Consider the following 13,704-nt stretch of genomic DNA (forward strand, 5'->3'; position numbering starts at 1 on the left):
CATAAAGTCATTTGTGTTTTGAAAAAATTGAGGGGGGACCCCCTTCAGTTAGCAAAATTACAAATCGTAAATTCATCAGAATATAATTTATTTTGCAAAGCAATCATTGGTGGATATAAAACTATGTATAGACAAAATGTGTATGAAAAAATATTTAGAACTGCTCAAATGTAAAATAAACTTCCCCTTTAATTAAAACAAACATTTTGACATTTACCTTTAATGACATGGATTGCACTGCCTTGCTTAAGGTCCCACAGACGCAGGGTCCCATCCTCATAACCCACCATTGCTCTTTTTCCTTTGTACAAGTATGAAAAAAAAAAAATTTCATGAACACTGCAAGACTCATTTTAACACTCATATATTCATCAGGAAACTTAACACACTTCATCTGAGATAAAACGTGTGCACCTCAAACAATTAGAATATTGTGGAAAAGTTTTTTTTCACAAACTCAGTGTACCTTTTTATGTTCATTACACATAAGTGAAATATTTCAAGCCTTTTGTTTTAATTTTCATGATTATGCTTACAGCTAATGAAAATCAGAAATCCAATATCTCAAATTACTACAATATTTCCCATCAATTAAAAAAGAATTTACAACACAAGCGACAAACTTCTGAAAATGTTCATTCATTTACACATTCAATACTTGTTTGGGGCTCCTTTACCATGAATTACTGTGTCAATGCAGCGTGACATGGAGACAATCAGCCTATGGCACTGCTGAGTTGTTACTGAAGCCCAGGTTGCTTTGATAGCGACCTTCAGCTCATCTACATTTTTGGATAGGGTGTTTCTCATTTTCTTTGACAACACCCCATAGATTCTCTAAGGGGTTCAGGTCAGGAGAGTTGGCTGGCTTAATCAAGCACAGTAATATAGTCAGCAAACCATTTGGTAGTAATTTTAGCACTGGGCAGGTGCCAAGTACTGCTGGAAAAAGAAAACGGTATCTCCATAAAAGTTTGTCAGCAGATCGAAGCATGAAGTGCTCCAAAATCTCCTGGTTGATGGCCGTGTTGATTTTGGAGTAGATAAAACACAGTGGACCAACTCCAGCAAGTGACATGGCCCCCTCAAAACCATCACGGACTGCAGAAACTTCACACTGGACTTCAAACACATTGGATTCTGTGCTTCTCCACTTTTCCTCCAGACTCTAGGACCTCGATTCCCCAAATGAAATGCAAAATTTACTTTCATCTGAAAAGAGGACTTTGGACCACTGAGCAACAAGTCCAGTTCTTTCTCTCCTTAACCAAGGTAAGACACTTCTAACATTGTCTCTAGTTCTGGAGTGGCTTGATACTACCTTGATTGGGACAGTTGTAACCCCATTCCTGAAGATGTCTGTGCATGGTGGCTCTTGATGCACGGACACCAGCCTCAGTCCACGCCTTGTGAAGCTCTCCCAAGTTCCTGAATTGCCTTTTCTTGACAATCCTCTGAAGGCTGTGGTCATCCCTTGTGCGCCTTTTCCAACCAGCCTTTTCAGCAAGGACTTCCTGTGGATTACCCTCCTTGTGGAGGGTGTCGATGATCATCTTATGGACAACAATCAACAGTCTTCCACATGATTGTGGTTGCGAGTACTGAACTAGACAGTGATACACAGGATTTGTTTTACTGTTTTACTCAAACTCAAAATGAACCTCATTTTTAGAATGTTTGTGCGCTGTAGGCCATAATTATCAAAATTAAAATAGAAAAATGCCTGAAACATTAGTTTACATGTAAAGAGTCTAAAATATATTAAATTTTCACTTTCTTCAATAAATGATGGAAAATATTGATTTTTTCACAATATTCTAACTGCTTGAGATGAACTTTATATATATATATATATATATATATATATATATATATATATATATATATATATGTGTGTGTGTGTGTGTGTGTGTGTGGATTTTACATAAAAATACTTGGTTGGGGCATGAAGCTGTGTGCACATACACACAAGTGTGTTGTGTTATATATAAAAAACACAAAAACACACTATTACACATATAGTGGCGCTTGAAATCTTGTGAACCCTTTAGAATTTTCTATATTTCTGCATAAATATGACCTAAAACAAGATCAGATTTTCACACAAGTCCTCAAAAGTAGATAGAGTTAAACAATTGAGACAAAATTATAATACTTGGTCATTTATTTATTGAAGAAAATGATCCAATATTACATATCTGTGAGTGGCAAAAGTATGTGAACCCCTACAATGAGCAGTTAATTTGAAGGTGAAATTAGAGTCAGGTGTTTTCACTCAATGGGATGACAATCAGGTGTGAGTGTTTTATTTAAAGAACAGGGATCCATCAAACTTAGATTAGATAGAACTTTATTGATCCCTTTGGGAGGGTTCCCTCAGGGAAATTAAGATTCCAGCAGCATCATTACAGGATAAACAGAGAATAGAAAATAGAGAAAAAACTTCTAGATAAATTAAGTATTTACATATACAATATAAAAAGAATAACATATGGGGAAGAGGGGGGCAGCAGGAGAGATATTGCACTTAAATATTGCACATCGTCCGGTATTGCTTCTTGTTAGGCTAGGCTACTGTTCCTTCCTGTCCTCTGTCCTCCTGTTACCCCCCCCCAGAGAGGAGTTGTACAGTCTGATGGCATGAGGGACAAAAGGAGGAGTTAAGTCTGTTCGTCCTGCACTTGGGAAGGATCATTCGGTCACTGAACAGGCTCCTCTGGTTGCTGGTGACGGTGTGCAGAGGGTGACTGGCATCGTCCATGATGTTCAATAGTTTGTCCATAGTCCTCTTCTCTGCCACAGTCACCAGAGTCTCCAGTTTCATGCCGACCACAGAGCCAGCCCGCCTGATCAGTTTGTACAGCCTGGATGTGTCCTTCTTGGATGTGCTGCCCCCCCAGCATACCACGGTGTAAAACGACACTGGTGACCACAGACTGATAGAACATCCACAGGAGTTTTCTGAGGACCTCAGAAAAAGCATTGTTGATGCGTCTCAGGCTGGAAAAGGTTACAAAACCATCTCTAAAGAGTTTGGACTCCACCAATTCACAGTCAGACAGATTGTGTACAAATGGAGGAAATTCAAGACCATTGTTACCCTTCCCAGGAGTGGTGGACCAACGAAAATCACTCCAAGAGCAAGGCACGTAATAGTCGGCAAGGTCACAAAGGACCCCAGGGTAACTTCTAAGAAACTGAAGGCCTCTCTCACATTGGTTAATGTGAATTTTCATGAGTCCATCATCAGGAGAACACTGAACAACAATGGTGTGCATGGCAGGGTTGCAAGGAGAAAGCCATTGCTCTCCAAAAAGAACATTGCTGCTCGTCTGCAGTTTGCTAAAGCTCACATGGACAAGCCAGAAGGCTATTGGAAAAATCTTTTGTGGACGGATGAAACCAAAATAGAACTTTTTGATTTAATGAGAACTGTTATGTTTGGAGAAAGGAAAACACTGCATTCCAGCACTATGGACCTTATCCCACCTGTAAAACATGGTGGTGGTAGTAGTATCACGGTTTGGGCCGTTTTGCTGCATCTGGGCCAGGACGGCTTGCCATCATTGATGGAACAATGAATTCTGAATTATACCAGCGAATTCTAAAGGAAAAAGTCAGGACATCTGTCCATGAACTGACTCAAGAGATGGTGGGCCATGCAGCAAGACAACAACCCAAAGCACACAAGTCAGTCATTCTACCAAAGAATGGTTAAAGAAGAATAAAGTTAAAGGTTTTGGAATGGCCAAGTCAAAGTCCTGACCTTAATCCAATCGAAATGTTGTGGAAGGACCTGAAGCAAACAGTTCATGTGAGGAAACCCACCAACATCCCAAGTTGAAGCTGTTCTGTAAGGAGGAATGGGCTAAAATTCCTCCAAGCCGGTGTGCAACAGTTACCAGAAACGTTTAGTTGCAGTTATTGCTGCACAAGAGGGTCACACCAGATACTGAAAGCAAAAGGTTCACATACTTTTGCCACTCACAGACGTAATATTGGATCATTTTCCTCAATAAATAAATGACCAAGTATAATATTGTTGTCTCATTTGTTTAACTGGGTTCTCTTTATCTAATTTTAGGACTTGCTTGAAAATCTTGTGTGACGTTTTAAGTCATATTTATGCAAAAATGTAGAAAATTCTAAAGGGTTCACAAACTTTCAAGCACCACTGTATCATTCAGCATTAATGATGCCTTCCCAGATGTTCAAACTACCCATGTCATATGCACTAGTGCTGATACGATCACAGACGCTGGCTTTTGAACTGTGCACTGATCAGCCGTATGGTTGAGAGGTCCCCATGATGAACTCCTCACCATCTTTACTTCTGAGAGACTCCACCTCTCTGGGATACTCTTTTTTCCTTCATGTTACTGACCTGTTGCTAAATTAACCAAATTAGGTTTAGCATTACACAACTTTTTCAGGCTTTTGTTGCCCTTGTCCCAACTTTTCTGAAACGTGTTGCTGACATCAAATTTAAGAAAATAGTATTATTTTTCAAAAAACAAAATTTCAGTTTCAACATTTGATATGTTGTCTTTGTGCCATTTTCAATTAAATATAGTTTTTCCATGATTTGCAAATCTTCACATTCTCTTTTGTTTTACACAGTGTCCCAACTTTTTTGGAATTGGGGCTGTATATAAAGGCGACATACTTTAATTCCTAACAAATCCCGAATTCACCAGTATACATAACACCATCTGTCCATTTTCTTGCATCAGAGAGGTCTCATGATAGTGTTTCATTATAATACACAACCCTTGTACTGGTATAAATAACCATAAAGTTATTTATGGACCTGCCCGATCCATCCTGATGCCCTGTGTCTGGTTGGAGTCCCAGCACATCGTTCCTGTGGAGGACAGCCCCATATGGACAGTTGTAAGACGCTCTGGACACTTACAGTAATGCTTTTATGGCTGAGGACTACAGTTGACTTGCTGAGGACTGCAGTTGTCATGAAGTTTTGCACTCAAGTTTCCATTAATGAAGAGTTATAACATCAATGAAACTGACTTCATGTTAAAACTGTTAATGTTATAGTCATGTCATCTGTTGCTGCCCAAATGAGGATGGGTTCCCTTTTGAGTCTGGTTCCTCTCGAGGTTTCATGTCGTCTGAGGGAGTTTTTCCTTGCCACCGTCGCCACGGGCTTGCTCATTGGGGATAGATTGGGGATAAAATTGGCTCATGTGTTGGGTCATTCAGAGTCTGTAAAGCTGCTTTGGGACAATGTCTATTGTTACAAGTGCTAATACAAACAAACTTAAAGTTGAAGTGAACATAATTATTCCCTGATTCCTCAGTGTTCCATTTTAAAATGCGAATTAATTGTTAAGTCTAGCATTAAGAACAGTCTCACCATCAGGAAGGATTTTTCCACTTGTTGCCTGACAGTTGGGTCCTTGGAAGGTCTTGCATTCTCCACTTGGTATCTTCCACATCCACATATTGCCATCAGCAGTACCTGCAAGCAACACCGGTGCACAGGGGTGCCACTGCAACCACTAACAAAGAGAGTGAAGAGCACTGAACTCAACAAAGCAGCTCAGACTGTATAAAAAGTACACAGCATACAGTACAGCTCATAAGGTTCATTACACCTTATGATTATAGCAAGGTTCCCCCTGGGTTCTGAAAAATGTTCACTTTTTTACTTGGAAAAAAGTCAAATAAGTATTCTTCACTTTCTTAATCTGTATTTTTTGCAGTTGCCGATTTATCAAATTAGACTGCATACCAACCAAACTGGCACAATTCAAATATGCACAGACACCGGCCTCTCCATTACATATAAATTTTGAATTAATGGTAACATTTGAGATTTAATTCTGACTCCAGCAAGTCTCACTACTACTGGAACCCTCAATCCACTCAATCTCCTCCCACATGGTCTACTTACAGGTTACGGACTGTCCTCAAGCCACCATGTGCTTAGGAACTGGCTTAGGCCAGTTACTTATTGAGAATTATTCTTCTTGTAAAGTAGCCTTTGTTGGGGTTGGCCCAGTATTCAAAAGCTTTCTTGAAGTCAAACTTTGCCATGTCCAGAATAGGTGGGGTGTCATGAGAAATCTGTACGAGACGGCTGCACTCTGACTTCTAACCAGTTCCTTGTGATGGTTTTGATGAGGTTGTGAAACCTCTCTCACAATCCACACTGGCAACAGAGGTACACAGGGCAATGGAAAGCAACTTGGCGGTCTGTGGATAGTCCTCCAAAAAGACAACTCAATGTCTTTGAACATATCAAAGGACATGTCTCTATTCTGCACTCATCTGATATTTGAAAGTTGACCACTCAATTTTAAATGCAGCACTATCAGCTCTGAGGTTTAACCTCTCTTTCTACCAAAGTGACTACAGAGTGACTTCATTACCATATCTGGCCAGGATTTGAGGGATCAAAGATTAAGAAAGCCCTAAGGATATTCCCATCAGGGAGTCTGGACCAGAGATTGGTCTCAAGATTGGTAAGGAATTGCTCTTTCACATTTTTAAAACTCACTCTCCTTGCTGCACGGTCAACAATAGCAGGACCCTCCCAATCGAAAGACCCTTCTACAGACCCCTCTGGTGCAGCTGATCGTGCAGAGGTCAAAAAATTCTGGAAATTGATACCAGAATTGTCTTTCAAATCAGAAATGGCACTGATGTAGGAAATGAAAGATGTGTGCCTGAGAGAAATCAAGTTTTTCTTCTGAAAAACCCTGCACAGTTGACCAACCAAGATAAGGACATCAGTAAAGAAATGAGTTGTAGCTATAAATTCACGCGTACCCATTTTCTTCACCACTGGCTCTTTATCCTGGAGTAAGGCAGAGATGAGTGGGCTCAAATTTCTAAGGATGGCCTCCACAGCCCCTTCAAAAGAGAGCCACCTGGTGTCAAATACCTGCTTAATTTGTGCTTGAATATGTTTTAAAGCTGCCTGACGCTTGTGACCATAACAGTATTTGTAAATGGCACTGAAGGTCTCCTGGTAAGTGTCCAGGTACAAGATAGCATTAGCAGCTTGAGAAACTGTGAGCACTGATCCAGTGATCCAGTGCACTGATCCAGTAAATGGAAAGAGCTGCTTCAACCTCATGGCGACACCTGAGCAGGTTCCAACCATTACAGAGGCCCTATCACTAGCAACATAATTCTTAATATCTAAACCCATATTAACGTGTTCAACAGTTTGATATATTGCATCACCTGTACCACTATCAAGATTTAGAGAAGTTTAGTTTTCACATGACCATGTATGGTTTTCCCCAAAGCGTTTTAGTGTATCGGGCCCAATACGCTTGCTCTGTCTGATGATACACTTTGTCGCTTTAGTTAAAATCTGATACGCTTAGATTTATACCGATACGTTAAATTTCCTACCCCCAAGTAACTAGATACATAGAGCAAATAACAGATCCATTTACATATTGATTGATATTTGTGTTAAACAAGCGGCCTTTTTTTCCCAATGTTTATATTGATTCTGTCAAAGTAATATGTCTGCTTGGTATGATGTAAACAAACGAATCTGTTGACTGTGTCAAGATAACGTGTTCAAACCGTCCAATAAAAATATCGAAAGAAAACGGCAGACATCCCGGAATTTTCAGATTCATTATAAGCGATCTCATTGGCTGCCGAAGTTGCCCCCCACCAGACGGACAAAGCTGACTGATTTTAATCACAAAAGTTTGACCTAGTCTATTATCATTATGGCTTTGATCAAAGATTGGTTGACTAAACGTCAACAAACCCACGTGAGTGATGGTGCACAAAACCAGACAACTGTCACGACAACGAAAACGTCATCAATTTTGATCACAGTGACTGGCTCAAAAAGCATTCGCTGGACAATTTGATCCACATCAGCATGGATGACAGCAAGATGGACTATGAGAGGGTTGCCCAACATTGGGCCAAGCAAAAGCCAAGGAGAATTAATCTGCTTTAAAGGAGTAGAAAACTTAATTCATTCGTTTGGGTTTGCAGAAAGATTATGTATTTATAAACACACTTACAAAGTGAAGTTGTCCAAATGTGTCAAATATAGCATAATTTCAAATAATAATCATAAGCATTTTTGGCAGTGTGATGTCACTGGGATCCATTTAACAAAAGGCGGCTCCGGATTATTCTTTTGTTAAAGGCTCACAGTGACATCACACTGCAAAATATGCTTATCATTATTATTCAAAATTATGCTACATTTGATACTTATTAACAAATTTTCTTCATGAATGTGTTTATAAGTACATAATCTTTCTGCAAACTTAAATGGATGAATTAAGTTTTCTTTTCCTTTAAATACATTTTAATCTTAATCCAGTCCATTTAATAAAGTGCCAAAACTTAAACCTTATAATATGCAGTTACCTTACTTTTCTTTTCAGTGTATCTTAGTTATACATATATTATGATAATTGCATCAGAAACATTCTAAATCATTAGTTATAGTAATACAGCAACTTATTTTAAGGTGGCGTTTCTGAGGTTCAGATACCTTTGTGATCAACAGGAGGTCATGATGATCGATTCTCTTCATTGGATTTCATAAGATGGAGCAAACCACTGTTCATATTTTCATGCACATTTTTGTTACAGCACTACCTGATCATAGATAATTAAGGTATCCCCGTAGATTTTCAATCTATCATATACCTAAGTAATCTATAACAAAACAGTTTAACTTGCATGTTGAACTTTAAGGTGAAATTTCAAATGTGTATACATTAATACTATTTAGGTCAGAAATCACTGAAACACTGGTAAAATCTATCCTATAATAATGTATCTAAAACCTCTCAGAGACCCTGAAAATGCACCTAAGAGCATCTATTTTCAAAAAATTTTCCGGGGGTGCATGCCCCCCAGTTTCGCTTCGCGCCTTTGGCGCTCGCTTTCTCACCGTTGGTGCTCAATTGTCTGTGTATTATCATGCCAGAATTTAGGGCTTTAATTTTTTTCTGGGGAAAACACTGCCATGTGTATGGTATTTTATAAAGATTAAAGTTATTTTCAGTTGCCCTGTCTGGAATTATCCTGGAGAAGTCAAACAAACATCCCAGAGTCACAAAGTTCCTTCAACAGATTATCCACTACAACCTTAGCCATGGCTTGCTGAAATTCTTTCATAGAACTGTCATGTCTATAGTTAGGATGCTTATCAACATGATCTTGTCAGCCTTCAAACACTCTGGGCGATCTGAAAGTCTACCAAGTCCCCGAAGTCCAAATTAGGACGAGTTTCCTTAGACAGATTCACAGGTTTCATAGCCTTCACAATCACTCCACTCTCAGATTCATGCCTTTTTTAAATAGCCCGGTCCATTGAGCCCAAACATCTTTCATCAATACAAGCCTGCTTGTGGTCTTTTGTATTTGCATGCTTCTGAACAGAGTCAAGAATCTTGGAACAACCAACAGTGAAGGAATTTGATTTTCCTGTCGATTTACAAGCTGAATACAGCATGACACCACATTTTTCATCATATGTTAGCCACGGGAACTCAACATGCGACGCCGACAGAAACATAGCTCCCTTCAGTCACTTGCTGCAGCTGACAGCACTTTCACTTTTTTTTTTACTGACCCATGTATTACTGACACTGTCAGATGTGCTAGGGGACGGTAGGGGCTCCGACTGTGCCTCCCCCGTGGCTGTTTCGGCCCTTAAATCATCTTCAGTGCTTGAAGAAGCCTGCCCAAAAAATTATTAGCTTAGACTGTGCCTTTGTTTAGTTCACGCATAGACAATTACACCACCACACCAGGCTGATTAAGATGCACTACGATTGGTCAAAAGCTTGGCGCCCATTTGGTCATTATATGTAGTCGGTTTTTATCGGTCACAAGCACATGCTCATTGTTTGCACTCTGGCTTCCCACTGTCAATTCTGAGAATCAACTGGGAGTAGTCTCTTCACTGCGGTTAGATTTCGGCAAATGTAGGCATTTCTAGAAAATATGACGAATACATTTGTCACTGTGATGACTCAGTAATTTTCTCTTCGTCACTGATGGATTATGTTCATCGATGATTAGCACCAGCGGGAACCCTGATTTTAGTCCCATTACATAACAGACTACAGAAATATCGCTCATATATTTTCAGTTCAATACATGTCTACACAAAATAGACCTACCTCCCAAGGGTGTTCTTGATCTGGCCTTCAGCTGTTGACAGGTTTTTTCCTTAAAACTTCCTATAATTTCTTCGACATTCACCTAATTTGGAGGCCTGTACGCTCACATTATAGCTGAAAGTCTGAAAACACTCATTTTTAATTTCAACGCCTATAGACCCCTTGCGCATATCACATCATATGACAATGTCACCTGGGTGGCAAACAGTCTTTTCTGTAAGAAAGATTTAATCGGTCTTAAATATGGTTCATTTTTGTGCCGTTTTTGGTTGTTCAAATAGAGAAATAGATGAACGCTATTACCATCTCCCTGCTATCAAGAAAAATGTTAAAGAAGCAAATGCTTCAAGAAGTAATGAGTGGTTAAAACAGAATATGATGAGAAGATCTGGGCCTGAAAACTGCAGAGAAATATGTGAATATCCACATTTAATAGCGATCATTTTATTTCAGGTAAGAACTTGTATTTAAAAGTAGAAAAGTTGGAAGCGAGTATGGAAGAGAGTTTGCTAATCAATCAGTCTTGTTTTATTCCTGTTCGCATAAGAGTTAGCTTCTTCATGAAAGTGTTTTATTTTCTTACAAATGAACCAGCTTCCTGATTCAACACGGAAAACCCAGATTGGGCACCAAACAAATTACTCAGACATAACTCAGTTAAAAAAATAAAAACTAAACCACGCAACACAAGGAGTGACATGTACAATATATCCTGAGGGGGGGGAAAAAAAAACGCCAAAAACAAACAAACCCAGGAGGGGTCACGTGATGGCGGTGCACTGAGCAGACGCTTTTGCCAGAGCTCCGTGCCACTTTTTTCATTATCCTGACAACAACTGGGCGCTATAAGACATTTTTGTTTTGAACATAACAGACTATGTCCTTGGAAAACTTTTGGCAACAGTCTTTCGACAAGATGGGAAGAACCAGAGGAAATAAAGACTAAAAACAAACAAACAAAAAAAAACCATCCCATCCGAGCCCGGCGACGACACACAAGATGGCGACCAGACCAAATTTGTAACCGCAGATGGGCTTGACCCTGCCCTTGCTAAAGCCCTGAGCATAATGACTTCCAACATTATTAAAGTTATTGATGAAAAACGTAGCCCTCTGGCTGAGACTATCCACAAGCATGCTACAGAGCTCCAGGCTGCTAGGAAGCGGCTAGATGAAGCAGAGGCTAGGTTACTAGCAGTTGAAAACTCCGCCACAGCACAAGAGCCGAGGATTGTGGAGCTGGAAAAGCAGGTTAGCGCCCTCACGGAGAGTTTGGACATGGCGGAGGATACGGAGACTGGGCAGCCGGTGGAGTTTTTCGAGTCATGACTACCCCGCATCCTAAAGATGACCACGAAGGCCGGCCGCATAAAGCTGGAGAGAGCCCACCGCACCCTCGCACTGAAACCGGACCCGAACAGGAGGCCCAGGTCGCTGCTGTTACGATTCCACGTGTTCAGAGACAAACAGAGGGTCATAGAAGCAGTGCGTAGGGCGAGCCAGGACGTAGGCTTAATCTACAACGGATCCAGGGTCTCTTTCTACAGCGATTTTTCTTCAACAGTGATGAAGAAATTTCTGTCAATCCAGAGCCAAGGCCAGGGAGCAAACGAACAGGCTAAACCGACTGTCTGCTAGCTGCACAGAGTCGTCACTCAGGGCCCACTACATCGAGACTGTGTCTGTTCCCCGAGCTCAACAAAAAGGTAGAAATTTTCAGAGAGTTTGTTCCAGTAACCTAATCAATATAAAATTAGATCAGACTGACTGTACAGCTGCTGCCAGCACCTTTGATCTAAAGGTGGGGCTATTAAATGTAAGATCTCTTACATCTAAAGCGCTAATGGTTAATGAACTCATTACTGATCAGGAGTTTAATGTACTGTGTTTAACAGAAACATGGATTAAGCCAAATGAATATATAGCATTAAATGAAGCGAGTCCTCCTGGATACAGTTATATACACCAGCCTCGTCTAACTGGCAGAGGAGGAGGCGTCGCGGTTATTTATAACGATTATCTAGGTGTAACACACAAACCTGGTTATACATTTAATACATTTGAAGTTCTTCATACTCATATAATGTATGTAGCCTCGAAAAATAAGTCTACCCAGTTAATTCCATTGCTTATTATTTACAGGCCCCCGGGGCCATATTCTGAGTTTCTTTCTGAATTTGCAGATTTTATCTCAGATTTGGTTATTTCCTTAGACAAAGCTTTAGTTGTCGGAGATTTTAATATTCACTTCGATAACCCAGAAGACCCTTTAAAAACAGCGTTTGTGTCCATCTTAGATTCAGTCGGGATTAAGCAGAATGTCATAGGACCGACCCATAATGGTGGTCACACCCTTGATCTAATACTAACATTCAGATTAAACGTAGACAATATAGTCATACTTCCACAGTCTGAAGTTCTCAGATCATTGTCTCATCTCATTCAAAATATGTCTGAGTAATAATATGCATATATTATTACTCAGACATATTTTGAATGAGATGAGACAATGATCTGAGATCTGACCTCACCACGCTACTGTATTAAACGTACTTTCACGTCAACTACTGCACAGAGCTTTATAAATGATCTCTCAGAGCTGTCAACTTTGATTGGGTCACTGTCAGCCCCTGCAGAACTTGATCAGGCAACTGAATGCTTAGAGTCAACATTCCGCCATACTTTAGATAATGTAGCTCCTCTAAAAAGGAAAATGGTCAGAGACAAAAAATTAGCACCCTGGTATAATGATGACACTCGCACATTAAAACAGACCACTCGAAAATTGGAACGTAAATGGCGTCAAACAAAATTGGTAGGGTTCAAATTAGCTTGGAAGGAGAGCTTCCTGAAGTATAGAAAAGCTCTTAGTGCTGCGAGATCAACATATTTCTCCTCCCTAATAGAAGATAACAAAAATAATCCTAGATTCCTATTTAATACTGTAGCAAAATTAACCAGGAATAAGTCCACTATCAACACATGCACACCTGCAGTATGTAGTAGCAACGACTTCATGAATTTTTTTAATGACAAAATTGAGAATATCCGACAAAAAATTCAAACTACTAATTTAAGGTTAGACAATGAAAGTGACCTTGTAGTTAACAATATAACTGTATCAGATCATCAGTTAGAATGTTTTACTCCCCTAAAAGAAACTGAATTACTTTCATTAATCTCTACATCAAAAGCCTCAACTTGCGTACTAGATCCCTTACCGACACATCTATTCAAACAGATAATGCCTGGAGTAATTGAACCGCTTCTAAAAATAATAAATTCTTCTCTTATGATTGGCTATGTACCCAAATCCTTTAAACTAGCAGTTATCAAACCCCTGATTAAAAAACCTGACCTTGATCCCTGTCAGCTGTCCAATTATCGGCCAATATCAAACCTCCCCTTTATCTCCAAGATCCTTGAAAAAGCTGTGGCACAGCAGTTATGCTCATATTTACATAGGAATAACATCCATGAAATGTATCAGTCAGGATTTAGACCTCATCATAGCACAGAGACAGCACTGGTTAAAGTAGTAAACGACCTACTGTTG

The 13,704-nt window shown here is 39.8% G+C and overlaps 1 protein-coding gene across 3 annotated transcripts in view; it reads right to left on the reverse strand.

Annotated features, from left to right (window-relative positions):
• Window positions 1-13,704, reverse strand: part of aamp (angio-associated, migratory cell protein) — a 160,982-nt gene that overhangs the window by 81,249 nt on the left and 66,029 nt on the right. For all 3 annotated transcript variants that reach the window (XM_060919062.1, XM_060919061.1, XM_060919060.1), the window contains exons 5-6: window positions 5,375-5,519; window positions 218-301 (exon numbers count right to left, since the gene is read on the reverse strand). In XM_060919062.1, the coding sequence (XP_060775045.1) occupies window positions 218-301; window positions 5,375-5,519 (229 nt within the window). The remainder of the gene's footprint in view (window positions 1-217; window positions 302-5,374; window positions 5,520-13,704) is intronic.

The sequence above is a fragment of the Neoarius graeffei genome, chromosome 4, assembly GCF_027579695.1.
Source record: "Neoarius graeffei isolate fNeoGra1 chromosome 4, fNeoGra1.pri, whole genome shotgun sequence".
In the NCBI taxonomy this organism is placed as follows: domain Eukaryota; kingdom Metazoa; phylum Chordata; class Actinopteri; order Siluriformes; family Ariidae; genus Neoarius; species Neoarius graeffei.